This window comes from Palaemon carinicauda, chromosome 17 (assembly GCF_036898095.1).
Source record: "Palaemon carinicauda isolate YSFRI2023 chromosome 17, ASM3689809v2, whole genome shotgun sequence".
Classification (NCBI taxonomy): Eukaryota; Metazoa; Arthropoda; class Malacostraca; order Decapoda; family Palaemonidae; genus Palaemon; species Palaemon carinicauda.
The window spans coordinates 63,336,159-63,352,777 of NC_090741.1; the positions used below are offsets into that span (position 1 = coordinate 63,336,159).

A 16,619-nucleotide genomic window follows, 5' to 3' on the forward strand; every position below is an offset into this window, starting at 1 on the left:
GGTTTTTTTCTTCTGTTTAATATTTCAAGATGCTATACTAATAATTTTCTTTTTTTCTCCAGTTGCAACGAAAATACATGGAGTGCATTGGAGTGAGAATCAGCGTTGTTGATAATTTTCAAGGTGAAGAAAGCAACATTATTTTGCTGTCTCTTGTCCGGAGTAATGAAGAAGGTAAAGTGGGCTTTTTACGAACGGAAAATCGTATATGTGTTGCACTTTCTAGAGCTAAACAAGGGCTCTATATCATGGGGAACATGGAACAGCTTCAAGAAAGCAGTGAATTGTGGAGTGACATTCAATCAGATCTTACGGATATGGAGGCCATTGGCAGTTCACTTGCAATCAAGTGTGAAAATCATCCTGATGTTGTTAGTCAAGTTTCCTCTGACAAGGATATTTTATTAAAGCACCCAGAAGGTGGTTGTAGGAAACCTTGTTCTGTTCCACTGCCCAAATGTGGCCACAGATGTCCTAAAACCTGTCATATATTAGATTCTGAACATGTAGAAGTCAGATGTCCTTTACCTTGTCCTCTAGTAACTTGTGAACGGAAACATCCCTGCCCACAGAAATGTTGGGAAAAATGTAATCCCTGTATTGTTCCTGTACTAAAGACTTTTACATGTGGACATACCCATAATGTACAATGCCATACTTACTATGAAAAGCACCTCTGTTCAACACGAGTTGAGAAGGTACTCCCTGACTGCCAACATAAAGCCCACATGGCTTGTCATATGGACCCTGCTAAATTTAGCTGCCCTGTGCCTTGTGATATTCGCCTACCATGTGGTCATATGTGTAAAAGAAAATGCCATGTTAAATATGATCCTGATCATGTGGAATACATGTGTGATCAGCCATGTCCAAGGTCACCAGAAGGGTGCTCAGGTAACCATAAGTGTAAAAGATGGTGCTACGAAGACTGTGGTCTGTGTTATATACCTGCAAGTAAAAAAGCCCCTTGTGGTCATACAAATAAAGTTTATTGTTCTACACAATTGGACGAAATAGTTTGTGAGAAGAAATGTAAACGCATCTTGCCATGTGGACATCATTGCCCAAAGCTGTGTAAGGATCCGTGTGGTGGTTGTCGAGTTAAGGTCGGAAAACCTGTTCCAGAATGTCAGCACACAGTACAGGTGAGGGTTTAGTTCCTTATGTTTAGTACTGTTATTTTAGTATTGTACTCTGAATTTTTTAAACCACCAAGTAAAATTGATTCTTTCTTATCCTGAAATTATTTTTGGTAGGCCTATTCATAATCTGCATGAAGTAATTGAATGAATACTGCAAAACTAGTGCCACATCTTCAAAGGTAGTACTATTGATCAACCCTGTTAAATGAAGATTTAGTACCTTAAATTTAATTATTTTATATTATTACAGTAATGATTAAAACAAAATCTTATAGGCGAATACCCACGTGTGCAACACAGATTATAAAGGTTCTTGGAACTGTTGATACAGCTCCAGCTGAATTGCTCTTTCTGTCTCCTTTCTATACCTTAGTCTCTTATCACTCAGTTCTCTAAATTTTCAACTTTGTTCCATTTTCAGTGTTTGTTTGATAAGAATTTTTACGTCTTAGCCCCCTAAAATTGATAATTACCAGTTTTTCAATATTAAACTTACCCGATAATCATGTAGCTGTCAACTCCGTTGCCCGACAGAATTCTACGGGAGGGATACGCCAGCTATCACTATACTAGAAGGGGGTGTACTCACAAGCGCCACCTGTGGCCAGGTACTACAGTACTTGTTGTTGACGCCACCTCACTTTTTCCTCTGTCGTGCTTCCGGCAAGACGTTCTTGGATACGCTTATGATTTTGGAGTATTGTTCACGGTTTGGTGAAGTATTTCTCTAAAATTTGCAGCTATTCGCTATACTGGAAACTTCTATATTAGCTTAGTTAGCTTTTGGAATTAATTTGATTAATTATGGTGACGAAGAGAGTATGAACTCTCTTTCACCTTTAAATGGCCGACCCTTCCCTTAGACGGAAGTGTTGGTGTCTAAGAGAGTATAGACTCTTTCTTAATTTTGCTTAACAAAAGTTATAGATTTATTTTATATCTCTCCGCCTCTTATAGGCCTCTTCGATTAACTTCCTTTTATTATAAACTTATTAAAATTAATTTTTATATTTGTTTATATTCGACCTTCCTAATAGTAGGCGGTCTTTTCTTGGTACCGAAGTTAATTAACATTGAGCCCGTCATTTCGGTTTTACCTGTTAACATATTATGCTATTTTAATGTCTTTGAAAGAATTTCTTTGATAGTCTCGTACTGTTTTCAAAGTTGAACTAACGTTTTGTTTTGTCTCTGCAGTTGTTGACGTTCAGAACGTTCAACTTGCGCTCTATCGTTACGATAGAGAAAGAATTTTCACGGTTTCACGTTGCAGTAAGAGTAACCGTGTCTAGCGTTTTGTTCATTCTTTCTTAACTTAATGGTTTTAATCCTAATAAAGGAACTTTTCATTTTGGGAAATATTTCAGTTTTTTTTCCTTTAACAATAATATGTTTTAACGATATATATGATTGGGCTCTTCTCTCAGGTTCTAAGTCAAGAGAGAGAGAGAGAGAGAGAGATAGAGACGGAGGGAGAAAGAGGAGGATAAACGTTTCATTCAAGCGAGTAACGTTGTTATCGTTTTTGCTCTTCTCCCTAGTCTCTTTAGGGGAAGAAGGTAAACGTTTCTAGAGTGATCTAGTGTTTAGTCTCTTTCCAGCCACTGAATTATTTATCTTTCATTAGATTTTTCTGTTACATTGTAATTCTGTTTTCGCAATTACTAACTTTTGAGAAAGGATAGAATTGCGTGTTTCAGGTACAAACCACTTAAAGTTTCGAGTTCAGTGAAATAAGTGCAAACAGAAAATCAAAGTGATAAGTGATTAGCGCAAAGTGTGTCAGTGTTGTGCGTGAGGGTACTTCTGTGCGCGCCAGTCGTCCTCCCAGTCCGGGACCTCTTGCAAGCTCCCAAGCCCAGGGGAGAAGCAATGTCGAAGGGCAAAAGGGTTCAGCAGGCCTTGATCGGCGCACAGAAGTATCCTCGGTGGTTGCGGGCGTGTCTTACCGAGACCGTCACTCCCACCCGCAGACGATTGAGCCCTTATTTTGCTCGTCTGCAGAAGAAATTTAGGGGAGAAAACGCTGGTCTCAGGTCTCAAGACCTCTTAAACGTAAAGTCCAGACCTATGCCAGACGTACGAAGTTAGAGTTCAACAACCCGGATGCAGTCATTGGGTTAGCTCTGACTCTCCTCAGTCATCAGTTGAATGCACTCCGCCTAAGAGGAGTAAGGTTCTGCCGCAACAGATCTCTGCTGTTAAGGCTTTACCTCAGCAGACCTTAGTGTCTGCCGACCCCAAGTTGACTCTACTGCAGTCCATGCAGTCACAACTTTCGGTCTTGATGCGTGAGTGTCGGGCTGAGAGTGTTGCGCCTCCGCCTCCGCCTGCGCTCCCTCCGCCTGCGCTCGCTCCGCCTGACCGCAGTACCGCCTGCCAGGCGTACGATGTTGAGCCACGTTATGAGTTTACTGATCCCAGTGGTGTGCAGCTCCCTCCGCCTTCCTTAAGGCAACCTCAGCAATGGGAACAGGAGGCTTATACCTCTCTTCCTCCGCTTCCACTTGCTGTTCCACCAGTGAGGCAACACTCGCTTGAGGTACAACAACCTCTCCCATCCATGAGTCAATCTCCTCAGCTCTCGCTGCAGCGAGCTCAACCCTCCTCAAGGCAAGCACCTCAACACCTTAGCCTTGCGCCTCAGGAGCCTCAACTTGCGAGACTTTTACTGCGTTCTGCGCAGCCACTACCTTTTCGCTCTCAGCTCACACCGCAGGAACCTCAACTCGTTCCTCAGGAACTTGCTACTGCGCATCCGCCAACCACTCAGCAAGCGCAACCCTTGAGTTCAGCCACTCATGCCAGGAGTCAGCCTCCTCCACCCATGCGCCTACCTTCTGCTACTTCCTTTGATCAGCCTTTGCAGACTGAGCCTCAGGTGTTCCCTCAACAGAGTCTTGAAGAGGAAACCACAACTATTGTTGTTCCAGCTCGTTCTGACTCTGCTGTTCAGCATACCTTACCTCCATTTTCAAACATTATGATAATGGAGGTTATTTGTATTACTTATAAAAATATATTTGTATTCCTTGCAATATATTTTTAACAATATCGCAAAATATGGCAAAAATATGAATCATGAGTTATGAATGTAAGGTAAATATTATGTTGATATTAAAACCCCATGCAAGCATGCATAAAGCACTCTAGCACTGGTCATGGAATTTCTGAGAAATGTTAAACGCCATGCACACGCTCTGCTTACCTTACAGCATGCTCTACAGACAGCATGCTCTGCTTACAGCATGCTCTGCATACAACATGCTCTGCATACAGCATGCTCTGCATTCAGCATGCTCTGCATACAACATGCTCTACATACAGCATGCTCTGCATACAGCATGCTCTGCATACAACATGCTCTGCATTCAGCATGCTCTGCATACAACATGCTCTGCATACAGCATGCTCTGCATTCAGCATGCTCTGCATACAACATGCTCTACATACAGCATGCTCTGCATACAGCATACTCTGCATACAACATGCTCTGCATACCTTACCGCATGCTTCTCAGTCACACATCTTTGGTTGTTGCCAACTCACTAGACTGTCAAGCAGTTTCATAACGTTGCCTTCTAGTCTGCTGCTTTTGCACCAGTGAAACCCTCACTGAGAGAACTTAGCTTTTCTAGGATATGGTCCCTGTAGATGAGAAAGTTCTTTTCTCCCTCCTTCTGATATTCCCTTGAGGACTCTGTCATTTGGAGGGAGCCTTTAGCTGCGTAGCCTCCTATGGACTTTTATTTAAGCATAACATGCTTCCAGGGAAGGTAATGGTTCCACTTCAGTCGCTAATCCCGTCTGTTACCACACCTGCTCCCATAGACCTTGAGCTGTGTTGCAAGACATGCAGTCCAAGCTTAGTCCTTGTTAGAGGATTTTTTTGTTTACGGAGTCAATGTGTCACGGGGAAGACGTTCAACAACCAGCAGAAGTGACTTGTTGTGACGCAGTGCGGCAACCTCAGCAACCCGATAAGGAGTTGTCTGTACGACCCAGACAGTCTAGACAGATTCGGGTTGTCACTGTACTTCCTCGCTTGCCCATGGTTGACAGTTCACAGACTGTGCAGCAGTACCATGATCTTGTGTCCGGCTCCGTCAGACGACTGGCTTTTAAGAGCTCCCACAAGTCGTCGCTGTCTGGAGATTTTCAAATGGACTATGGATCTGACCAAGGAACTGGGCCTCCTGGTCAATTTTGAGGAGTCTCAGCTCGTCCCATCCCAGACCATTGTCTCCTTGGGTATGGATCTTCAGAGTCGAGCTTTTCGGGCTTTTCCGTCGGCCCCAAGGATCTTCCAAGCCCTAGAATGCATCCAGAGCATGCTGAGAAGGAACCGATGCTCAGTCAGGTAGTGGATGAGTCTAACAGGGACACTTTCATCGCTGGCCCTGTTCATCGTGTTAGGGAGACTCCACCTCCCCCCCCTTCAGTATCATCTAGCTGCTCACTGGATAAAGGACATGACGCTAGAGACGGTCTCAGTTCCTGTTTCCGAAGAGAGGAGGTCTTCTCTCGCGTGGTGTAAGAACAGCTTTCTTCTCAAGGAAGTCTACCTTTGGCTGTTCAGAAACACGACCGCCGTCTCCTCTCGGACGCATCAGACACGGGCTGGGGTGCGACTTTGGACGGACAAGAATGCTCGGGAACATGGAATCAGGAGCAAAGGACACTTCACATCAATTGCAAGGAGTTGTTGGCGGTTATTCTGGCCTTGATAAACTTCAAGTCCCTCCAGCTTAACAAAGTGGTGGAGGTGGACTCTGACAACACCACAGCCCTGGCTTACATCTTCAAGCAGGGAGGGACTCTTTCGTGGAAGTTGTTCTAGATCGCAAGGGACCTACTCATCTGGTCTCAAGATCGAAAGCTAACTGGTAACGAGGTTCATTCAGGGCAGTATGAATGTCATGGCAGATCACCTCAGCCGGAAGGGTCAGGTCATCCCCACAGAGTGGACCCTTCTCAAGAATGTTTGCAGCAGACTTTGGGCCCTGTGGGGTCAGCCAACCATAGATCTGTTCGCTACCTCGATAACCTAGAGACTCCTGTTGTATTGTTCTCCGATTCCAGACCCAGCAGCAGTTCACGTGGATGCTTTTCTGCTGGATTGGTTCCATCTCGACCTGTATGCATTCCCGCCGTTCAAGATTGTCAACAGGGTACTTCAGAAGTTCTCCTCTCACAAAGGGACACGGCTGACGTTGGTTGGCTCCGCTCTGGCCCGCGAGAGAATGGTTCTTAGAGGTACTGCAATGGCTGGTCGACATTCCCAGGACTCTTCCTCTAGGAGTGAACCTTCTAAGTCTACCTCACGTAAAAAAGGTACACCCAATCCTCCACGCTCTTCGTCTGACTGCCTTCAGACTTTCGAAAGACTCTCAAGAGCTAGGGGCTTTTCGAAGGAGGCAGCCAGAGCGATTGCCAAAGCAAGGAGAACATCCACTCTCAGAATCTATCAGTCTCAAGGGGAAGTCTTCCGTAGCTGGTACAAGACCAATGCAGTTTCCTCAACCAGTACCACTGTAACCCAGATTGCTGACTTCCTGTTATATCTAAGGAAAGTAAGATCCCTTTCAGCTCCTACGATCAAGGGTTACAGAAGTATGTTGGCAGCGGTTTTCCGCCACAGAGGCTTGGATCTTTCCACCAACAAAGATCTACAGGACCTCCCTAGGTCTTTTGAGACCTCAAAGGAACGTCGGTTGTCCACTCCAGGCTGGAATCTAGACGTGGTCCTAAGGTTCCTTATGTCATCAAGATTTGAACCTCTCCAATCAGCCTCTTTTTAGGACCTCACATTAAAAACTTTTTTCCTCGTGTGCTTGACAACAGCTAAAAGAGTAAGTGAGATCCACGCCTTCAGCAGGATCATTGTTTTCACATCTGAAACGGCTACATGTTCCTTGCAGCTCGGTTTTTGCTAAACGAGCTTCCTTCACGTCCTTGGCCTAAGTCGTTCGAGATCCCAAGCCTGTCCAACTTGGTGGGGAATGAACTGAAGAGAGTACTTTGCCCAGTTAGAGCTCTTAGGTACTATCTAAAAAGGTCTTAACCTTTACAAGGACAATCAGAAGCCTTATAGTGTGCTATCAAGAAACCTTCTTTTCCAAGCTCTAAGAACTCAGTTTCTTACTATTCAGGCTTCTGATTAGAGAAACACATTCTCATCTGAAGGAAGAAGACCTTGCTTTGCTGAAGGTAAGGACACATGAAGTGGGAGCTGTGGCTACTTCAGTGGCCTTCAAACAGAGCCATTCTCTGCAGAGTGTTATGGATGCAACCTATTGGAGAAGCAAGTCAGTGTTCGCATCATTCTATCTCAAAGATGTCCAGTCTCTTTACGAGTACTGCTACACCCTGGGACCATTCGTAGCAACGAATGCGGTAGTAGGCGAGGGCTCAGCCACTACATTCCCATAATCCCATAACCTTTTAACCTTTCTCTTGAATACTTTTTATGGGTTGTACGGTCGGCTAAGAAGCCTTCCACATCCTTGTTGATTTGGCGGGTGGTCAATTCTTTCTTGAGAAGCGCCGAGGTTAAAGGTTGTGATGAGGTCCTTTAGTATGGGTTGCAGCCCTGTATACTTTAGCACCTTTGAGTTGATTCAGCCTTCCAAGAGGAACGCTGCGCTCAGTAAGGAAGACGATCTTATTAAAGGCAGAGTAACGGTTCAAGTCGACTTCCTTACCAGGTACTTATTATTTCATTGTTATTGTGGATAACTGATTATATGAAATACGGGATACTTAGCTATCCTTTAGTCTTGTACACTGGTTTTTCACCCACCCCCCTGGGTGTGAATCAGCTACATGATTATCGGGTAAGTTTAATATTGAAAAATGTTATTTTCATTAGTAAAATAAATTTTTGAATATACTTACCCGATAATCATGATTTAATTGACCCACCCTTCCTCCCCATAGAGAACCAGTGGACCGAGGAAAAAGTGAGGTGGCGTCAACAACAAGTACTGTAGTACCTGGCCACAGGTGGCGCTTGTGAGTACACCCCCTTCTAGTATAGTGATAGCTGGCGTATCCCTCCCGTAGAATTCTGTCGGGCAACGGAGTTGACAGCTACATGATTATCGGGTAAGTATATTCAAAAATTTATTTTACTAATGAAAATAACATATTTCGTGAAAAAGAAATGCTGATTTCTATAATCAACCAATTTTAAGTGGTACTGTACAATACATGTAATATTTAAAAGATGAAATTGAAGTATTCAATGTAAACCCATTCTTTATCCAAACCAATTTTGTCGGTCACTGAAAATTTTCAACACACTTATGAAGGAGACAGGGGTTTGAGGACAGAGAAGTGGGTAAAAACGGCAAATAATGAACGCACCCTTAATTTCATTTCCCAGTATTTCAGCCTTGAAAGGAAAGAAAAAGTACTGTAATAGTGTTTATAGTTATATAAGACCTATATTGTACAGAAAAGCATTCACAATTATATACAGTAAGGGTAAATGCATCTTAACTGAAGAGACATGAAAGCATGAGTTATATAAGACCAAATACATCACAGGGTACAGTTATGTAATGGGAGAGTAAGTGAAAATTGAGATGTATACTGTAAAAGTGAATCCTCAGCAATGTAACGGTAGAGTAAGTAAAAATTTAGATTGTTATACTGTACAAGTGAATCCTCACTACCGTAATGGATGAGTAAGTGAAAATTGATACTGTTATACTTGGGAGAGTGAGAGAGAATTGAGACTGTTCTACTGTATAAGTGAATACTGTATTTAAAATCTTGTGTATATTGTAGTTTCTCACTGTCTTTTCTATTAATGCCTGTTCTTTATTTTGTGTTGTATAATTGGGAATCTATAAACATGAATATTACTAATGCCCTTCTTATGAATTATAAAGCTTGCAATAACTGCATACACGAAAAGTGATAAACTCTCTGGTAGCATGGAATGTACACATATACCAAAGGCACTTCCCCCAATTTTGGGGGGTAGCCGACATCAACAAGAAACAAAACAAAAAAGGGGACCTCTACTCTCTACGTTCCTCCAGCATGGAATGTGCAACAAAATTTTCTTAATTCACCACTGGTTGATTTAATAAAAAATTTTGTTTGAAAGAGCTCTATTATCCTGAGAATATCATTTTTGTGTGCAAAAAATGAGTTTGTGGTTTAAGGTAGTGTGTCTGGTAATTTTCTAATCACATTTAACGTAAAAGTAAGTGTCTTTTCCTAGTCTTTGAAAATTAACCAACCCTTAAAAGAAATCTAGGACTCTTCTGTAGCAAAAAGTATTTTTTTTTCCATACCTTAACCTACCTACCTTCATAGAGATGGAGATGGTCATTATAGGTTACATAACCAGGAGACCTCCGATCAAGTAGACAACGACAACATCATTTTGTCATCCAGATATGTCTTCCATTTAAAGTTGCTTTAAGGTGCCATAATCTTTTGAGAGTGGCAACCGACAGTTATTTGAAGTCCTGTAGTATTCTTTTACATGGGACAATTACAATAGTTTGTCAGATATCTAAACATGCTCAGTGGTTTTAATTTTAATTCCATAGCACATAACCTTCTCCAATCTGCTGCTGCCACAATTCCCAGTCATACAAAAAGTAATAGCCAAATACTAAGACTTTTCTATAAAACTTTTCTGCAGATATTTTATGCCATCATTAGATGTCGGCTAATTGGCAAAACCCCTAGGGAACTTTACTAATTTGAAGGGTACCAGGCTGCCGTATGAAGTAAATTCCTTCCATCTTCGTTGTCACCAGATGTCTATCTGGTTTCTCCAGAGGTGATATATACAAACAGACAACCTTTTCTATGGCCCATCAGGACATACTTTGCAAGAGAGATAAGTCAATTATAGTATTGGGGAAAGTCTGTTCACTCTTAATTGGTCAATCCTAGAAACTCAACCAAGTACTGTACTTCATTCACTTCTTTATCCTCCTCAGACCTTTACAAAGAGAGAAATCTTGTAAAGGACAGTATAACTTGATGTCCTAGAAGTTTTCTGTCACATAGGAAGACCCAGGCACTTCATTCTTTGAACTCTTAAGAATTTAGTGCTATTAGCGCAATCCACGTTTTGCACTATAGACTAATATCAATGAATAATCTTTGCAGCATCTCTTCAGCCCAATGCTACACCAATCTTTTATCCTTCTACTTTACCTTTGTTCTTGCTTCTTTTCTTGTGCCTTGCAGTTCTACCTCTTTCAAATATTCTGAAGTGCAACAACAGTGTTTTCCTCCATTCCCTTATTTATTATTGGGTCCTTTAACTGGTCAGATAGTTCCCTCTCTGGTTATAGCTCAGTTTTCCTTTGCATACTTGTACAATGAATAGTCTGGCCTATCCCTTACACACATTCCTCTATCCTCATATGCCTGACAACACTAAGATAATTGAAAAGTTCCTCTTGGCTCAAGGTGTAACGATTCTACTGTAATTCAGTAACTTCAGTGGCTACTTTCCACTTTGTAAGTGTAGAAGAGGCTCTTAAGCTAGTCTTGGGTAGTGCCATAGCCACTGTACCATGGTCTTTCACCGTCTTCGGTTCGAGTTCTCTTGCTTTTGGGTACATTCGGGGGCACTATTCTATCTGTCCTTGTTTCGTTTCCTTTATTAGCTATTTTCCCTGAATGACCCTTTGGTCTTATAGCATCCTGCTAGTAATGATAAAAATGTACTGATATGATTATTTCCATATGTATGTGTTGCATATCTTTTAAAACTTCAGGTTTACTTCTCCCCTTACAACATGAATAGGGTTTTAACCACTAGATCTATGGTTCCCCACCTTTCAGAACATTGTTGTTTTTCTAATCTTGAATCCTGAGTCTTAATTTTACCCTTTATTTCAATCAAGGGATTTTGAATGGTTTTCCTCAGCAGTTTTATCCTCTCTCTTAAACCATACAGACATTAAGTTTGGTTTAGTACAATAAGCAATTTTTTATAGTAATTTTTTTTTCCTTTTTACATGGTCATCATTTGTATGTGGCATCTGTTCTCCTAACACCAATTGCTTCTGTTAGCAAACCTTGACTCAAAGGTAAAGTGAGGTTCTTTCCTCCATAAAATTTTATATTTGTCAACCAACTGTCATCTGTTTTTCTAATTGTTATTCTGGTATAGGTTGTCTAGAATTTGTAATGAATCTTAAATAAGGTTTGTATTTAAATGTTTTTGTTTTATTTCAAGTTACTTATAATACAGCACTGTTTCATATATTTTATTATTATTATTATTATTATTATTACTAGCCAAGCTACAACCCTAGTTGGAAAAGCAAGATGCTATAAGCTCAAGAGCTCCAACAGGGAAAAATAGCCCAGTGAGGAAAGGAAATAAGGAAGTAAATAAATGATGAGAACAAATTCACAATAAATCATTCTAAAAACAGTAACAACATCAAAACTACTATAAAAAGACTTATGTCAGCCCGTTCAACATAAAAACATTTGTTGCAACTTTGAACCTTTTGAAGTTCTACTAATTCAACTTTGTTACAAATCAGGATATTTACATTCAGTACACATACACACAATGAAACTAAACTGCACACTACCAGTAGCACATACTGTATTAATAAGTGACTAAAGGAGGCCAAATTTGTCTTTGTTCCAGTACAAATACAAACCTAAGTAAAGTTCTGGTTTGTTTAGTTAGGAAAAATACTATTTATCTCCAAATTTGTCAATATTTTATGAGAATTAGCTTAGTTGTATTTTAGTAAATAATTTACTGCCAATAGTTCTTTGCAAATTAGTATTTCAAAATTTGTCCAAACTTATTAACTGTGCTTCAAAATCTTAATAATATTTTCTTTACTATATGTAGGTTGAGTGCAGTAAACCAGCAGAGAAGTCGAACTGCAATGGAAGATGCATTTTGGATTTACCCTGTGGGCATAAATGCCAAGCACGCTGCAAGGACCCTTGCACTACCCAGTGTACAGTTCGTGTCCCATCAAACTATAAATGTCCCAGAGGTCATGTTATTAAGTTACCATGCCATCTTTCCAAGACAGGTGAGGAGAAGGGAAAGTGTCTGATGGTTTATTAAGGGGAAAATTAGCTTCCCAATATTTAGCCTTAAATACAAAATATTTTATTTGTATTAATTGCAAATCATTGCATGCAAATGAAGCACAAACCATTGCTTTACCAATTTCTATGAAAAAAAAAGGTTGTTTTTGGTAATTGATGTTTGTACAGTATTGATCTGTAACAGATTGAGAGATGCCTTCCGTGAAATAACTCCGGTCTCTTACCAAGTTATATTTCGTTGAAAGCTTCAGCCTGCAGATGTTGACTTATTTAATGATTTTGAATGTAATTTTTTTATCTTAAGTAATGTTATTCCTATTTTCACTACTGTACTACACTTTATTGCAGTACACTCCTATTCCCTTGTAGCCAAACTTTGACATCTATATTTTTAGTACATGTGAAAATGGGATGTTTTATTCTTCAACGAGGTTGAATTTTTCATATTGAACATTTAGTCTGTCCTGTGTCACTCAGGAATCATGAGATTTCCTTTCTTTTTTTTTTTTTCTTTTTTTTTGACAATAAAAGTTCATGTTGTAGCAGGTGTTCAGCTCATGCTGTAATATGCTGCTTTCTGCCCTTTCCTTTGGTCTCTTACAATTTATCTGTTAAAATCCTTACCCCTACTTTTTTTTTTTTTATTTTCCTTCAGTCTTCTCTTTAGTATTTTTTCCTACTTAAGCAGACTGTTGGGAAATGTCAGTCACAAAGACACCTTTCTGCCTTTTCAGTTACATTATCTCCTTTCTTAGTTCTATAGTGGTTTTCAAAATCTTCCTTTTAGCTTATCACTAAAAAGATTAAAATAAAGGAAATTAACAATACTTTTAACAGATCGATGATTAACTTGTATCAGCTACCTTTGTCTTTGATTCGTCTTACTCCTTGGCTAAACGTCGTGACCCATTTATGTATTTTTGTTTTATTTTTTGGGAAAGGTTGAAAAACCTTGTTCAATCATCAAACTTCAAGTTCTGGGTTATACAATCTCAGATATAATACTGTACCAAGTTGGGGAAACTTGCTTGAGAAGTGAAAAATTCTTTCATAGACATAATTTCTCACAAAATTTCTACATTTAAATAGAAAAATATGAGATTAACCTTTGTGTTTTAAACATAATTGGAAGGGTCTTTGTGGCATTCCTTAGGCTTCCACCTACACTTGCCTTGTATCCATCTACTTTACCTCTGTTCCCACTTCCTTTCTTCCATATTTTCCACCTCTTCTAACTTTTACCTCAGTGTAACTATGGTTTTGCCCTAGTTTTACTAGAGGGATGGATGGCTCAGGCTCGCAGTCCTTGGTGCTGGGCTATATCTGTAGCCCCATTCCATTAATTTAAATCCAAATTGATTAATATACAGTATGTCTATTTAAAAAAGATTATGTACTATATAAGAAAGATTTTAGATGATAAAAATTGAAATCATGTTTTCCAGGTACTGATGCAAATTATTCGATTTACTGTTCTGAGCCATGTGGTGCTATGTTAGATTGTGAACACCGATGCAAAGGACAATGTGGAACATGCTTACAAGGTCGTCTTCATGTAGCATGCAAGGAAAAATGTGAGAGGCCACTAGTTTGTGGTCATATGTAAGTATAGTACAGTTTACCAGTTATAGTTTTGTAACTCATCTATGAGTATGACTTACGTGGTCACCTCAGATGAGAAAATTTTTTTTTCTTGATTTAAGTTTCAATTATATCATTAAAACAATTACCGGTAATCAGAATGCAGGAAATTTTCTTATTCAGCTGTAAATTTCATTTTTAAGTAAGTAATTGCAGATTGTTCTTTTTTGTGGTATACTGTAAATCCAAAGTGGAGAATTATGTTATTGAAATTTATTTCACTAAGGTTTATCGGTCCCTGATCTCTTCCCCTTTTATTCAGATGGCTTATTAGACTAGTTTTGATCGTATTTAAAGAACGTTTGTTCCAACACAGATACCTACCTCGAACTACTTTCTTAGGAGTTACCTGTAATCTCCTCTCAACCGACCAGAGTTTTGTGTAGTATACCCTACCTCCGTTTTCTATGGAGGACTAACCCAGGAGTAAGGAGAACGTGCCCTGAGGGTAGACCTGAGCTAGGTTGGCATTAGCTTGGGTCCCGCTAGTCAGTAAGTTCTCTGGTCGCGTCGTGATACCATCACGCCGCTCTCATTCTCTTACGACCCTTTGTGTCCCGACTCGTGTGTCCCACGTGGTTACCGCGTGGTATCTCTGTGCTTATTCCTTGTGTTTTCCAAGTGAATTCCTTGATTATTCCCTTCGTTCCTGTGTCTTGTGGTTGTGTGCGATGGAGCAGATCCGCCGTTGTCCTGGGCCTAGAGCCGGAAAGTCGTGTGGAGCGTTCCTTTCCAAGCCCGAAGTGGACCCTCATTCCCTTTGCTCTTCCTGTAGAGGCAGTGTGTGCTCGCCGTCGGATACGTGCGATGAGTGTGTTAGCTGGAATGAGATCCAGTGGGTGCGTTATGGCACTAAAAAGAAGAAGTCGTCGAAACGTTCGCCCAGGAAGTCTAGCATCTCTTCGCCGTTACCGTCGCCCAGTGGACGGTCCGACGGGGCTTCTGTCTCGCCTTCCCCTACCCAGAGTAGGGGACGAGGTAAGTCCGTTGCGGGGAGAGGGCCGAGGGCCCTTCCCCAGGAGTCTAATGTGTATGAAATGGGGGTTGCTGGCACTTCTCAGGCTAGTGGGGAGCCTGATAGTGCTGTGTCTGGGGGTTCTGGAGAGACTGCCCTTGTGCTTGGGGGGCACGTCTCCTCCGACGACCCCTTGTGGAGTAGTAATGTTGTGCCTGTTTCTTCGCCCGCTTCGTGGGCCTGTGTTTCAGGTACTTCAGCAGCTGGTGACGCCCAGAAGTTGGACTCTACGGTAAGTGAGCACTTCGGGTGGAGGCTCCCTAAAACGCCAGGTAGGTCCCCAATGCGGATGGAAGAGGGCCTGGATACCTGGTTCCCTAGTGTAGTGCGTCCAACCTCTTTTCCAGCTCCTCTGACGACGGTTCTGGATTCTTTCCTACAACCCTCGACCTCTGGAACTCAGCAGGTCGCGAAGCCCTCCGTAGCCCCCGCTCCCGCCCGTCGATCGGGGTGTACAGTATCGTCAGGCTCTTCAGATGGTGGTTCTTCGATCTCTTCAGAAGGTGAAGCGAGGAGGAGGCGCCGGCGACGGAGGGAGCGGTCCAGGAGCAGGCGTTCCCGCTCAAGGTCCTGCTCGAGATTCAGTAGAAAACGGTCCCGGTCTCCAAGGAGGAAGTACAGGAAGAGTAGGTCCCCCGATGGTGATTGGGTCTTCGTTCCCCGTAGAAGTGATTTGCAGTGTTCCCCTGACCGACGGTCCAGGGATTATTCGCCGCGAAGGCCATCTTCCAGCCGCAGATATGACCCTCGCAGGGAGCAATGCGAGAAGGCCTCTTCAGGCAGGCGTAAGTCCGCGAAGCTCCCGGCTCACCCCGCCTAGCGGGGCGAGCCGTGCTTCCGTACGGGCAGCCAGGGCGAGTCAGCACAGCTGGCTCGGCCCTTGGACTTAAAGGAACGGTTCCCTCCGTCGGGTCAGCCCACGGGATCCGCGTCCTCGTCCTCCAGAGATTACACGGACGGTAGTCCTCGCCGGCACGGCGATGCCCGTCCTGGCCCCCAACCCTGGTGCGGAGGTTCCCGTCGGGGCAGACCGCTACCACCGCAGGGGAGTGCCTGTTGATCCAGAGCCGAAGCGCCCGGTAGGAGTGCCCGGTGACCCGGCTCCTCGGGATCAGGCGGAAGGTACTGCTGACAGCAGAGAAGGTTTCCCGACCGAGGACTCGGTGTATCGGAAAGTAATAGGCCTGATACGAAGGCATCATCGGATTGAGGAACCTGTTCCAACCGACGAGGACTTCTGGAGGTCCAGCCTGAGTCGGTTGATGGAGGCACCCGTCCAGCAGAAAACCTCCCTGGCCCTGCCTGTGGCCAGAGATCTAGTCCTGGGACGGGCTCATGTTGATAAAGTTGTGGCAGGCAATGCCGAAGCTCCCAAAACACAGAGCTCCTCGAAGTTGCTACAGGGACTCAGGTCCCAGAGTAGGTTCTATGTGCCAGAAGGACAGCGGCCGGGAGCCTGCAAAGTGGAGCCTTCCCTAGAAGTTCTGGGACAGGGTGCCCCGGAAGACAGAGCCTCCTCGGCCCTGATTTGCTTTTTGCAGTCGGAGGCAGCGATGATGGAGATGTCGAAAGACTTGGTGCACGTCTCCTCTTGGTTGGACTGGTGGGCCTCCACGCTAGTAGGGGTACAAGCCACCTATGACTTGACAGACCCGGAGCAACAGAACCTACTGAAGAAGCTTATCATCTCCGGGGGCAAGACTCTTTAGTTCCTTACATATCAGTCCCTTGCCCTTTCAGCGAACTGGATT

General features: G+C 42.6%; 1 protein-coding gene across 4 annotated transcripts in view; it reads left to right on the top strand.

Moving 5' to 3' along the window:
• The window catches only part of LOC137656824 (NFX1-type zinc finger-containing protein 1-like), an 80,447-nt gene that overhangs the window by 38,940 nt on the left and 24,888 nt on the right, over nucleotides 1–16,619 (top strand). For all 4 annotated transcript variants that reach the window (XM_068391144.1, XM_068391141.1, XM_068391142.1 and 1 more), the window contains exons 8-10: nucleotides 63–1,145; nucleotides 12,004–12,193; nucleotides 13,658–13,814. In XM_068391144.1, the coding sequence (XP_068247245.1) occupies nucleotides 63–1,145; nucleotides 12,004–12,193; nucleotides 13,658–13,814 (1,430 nt within the window). The remainder of the gene's footprint in view (nucleotides 1–62; nucleotides 1,146–12,003; nucleotides 12,194–13,657; nucleotides 13,815–16,619) is intronic.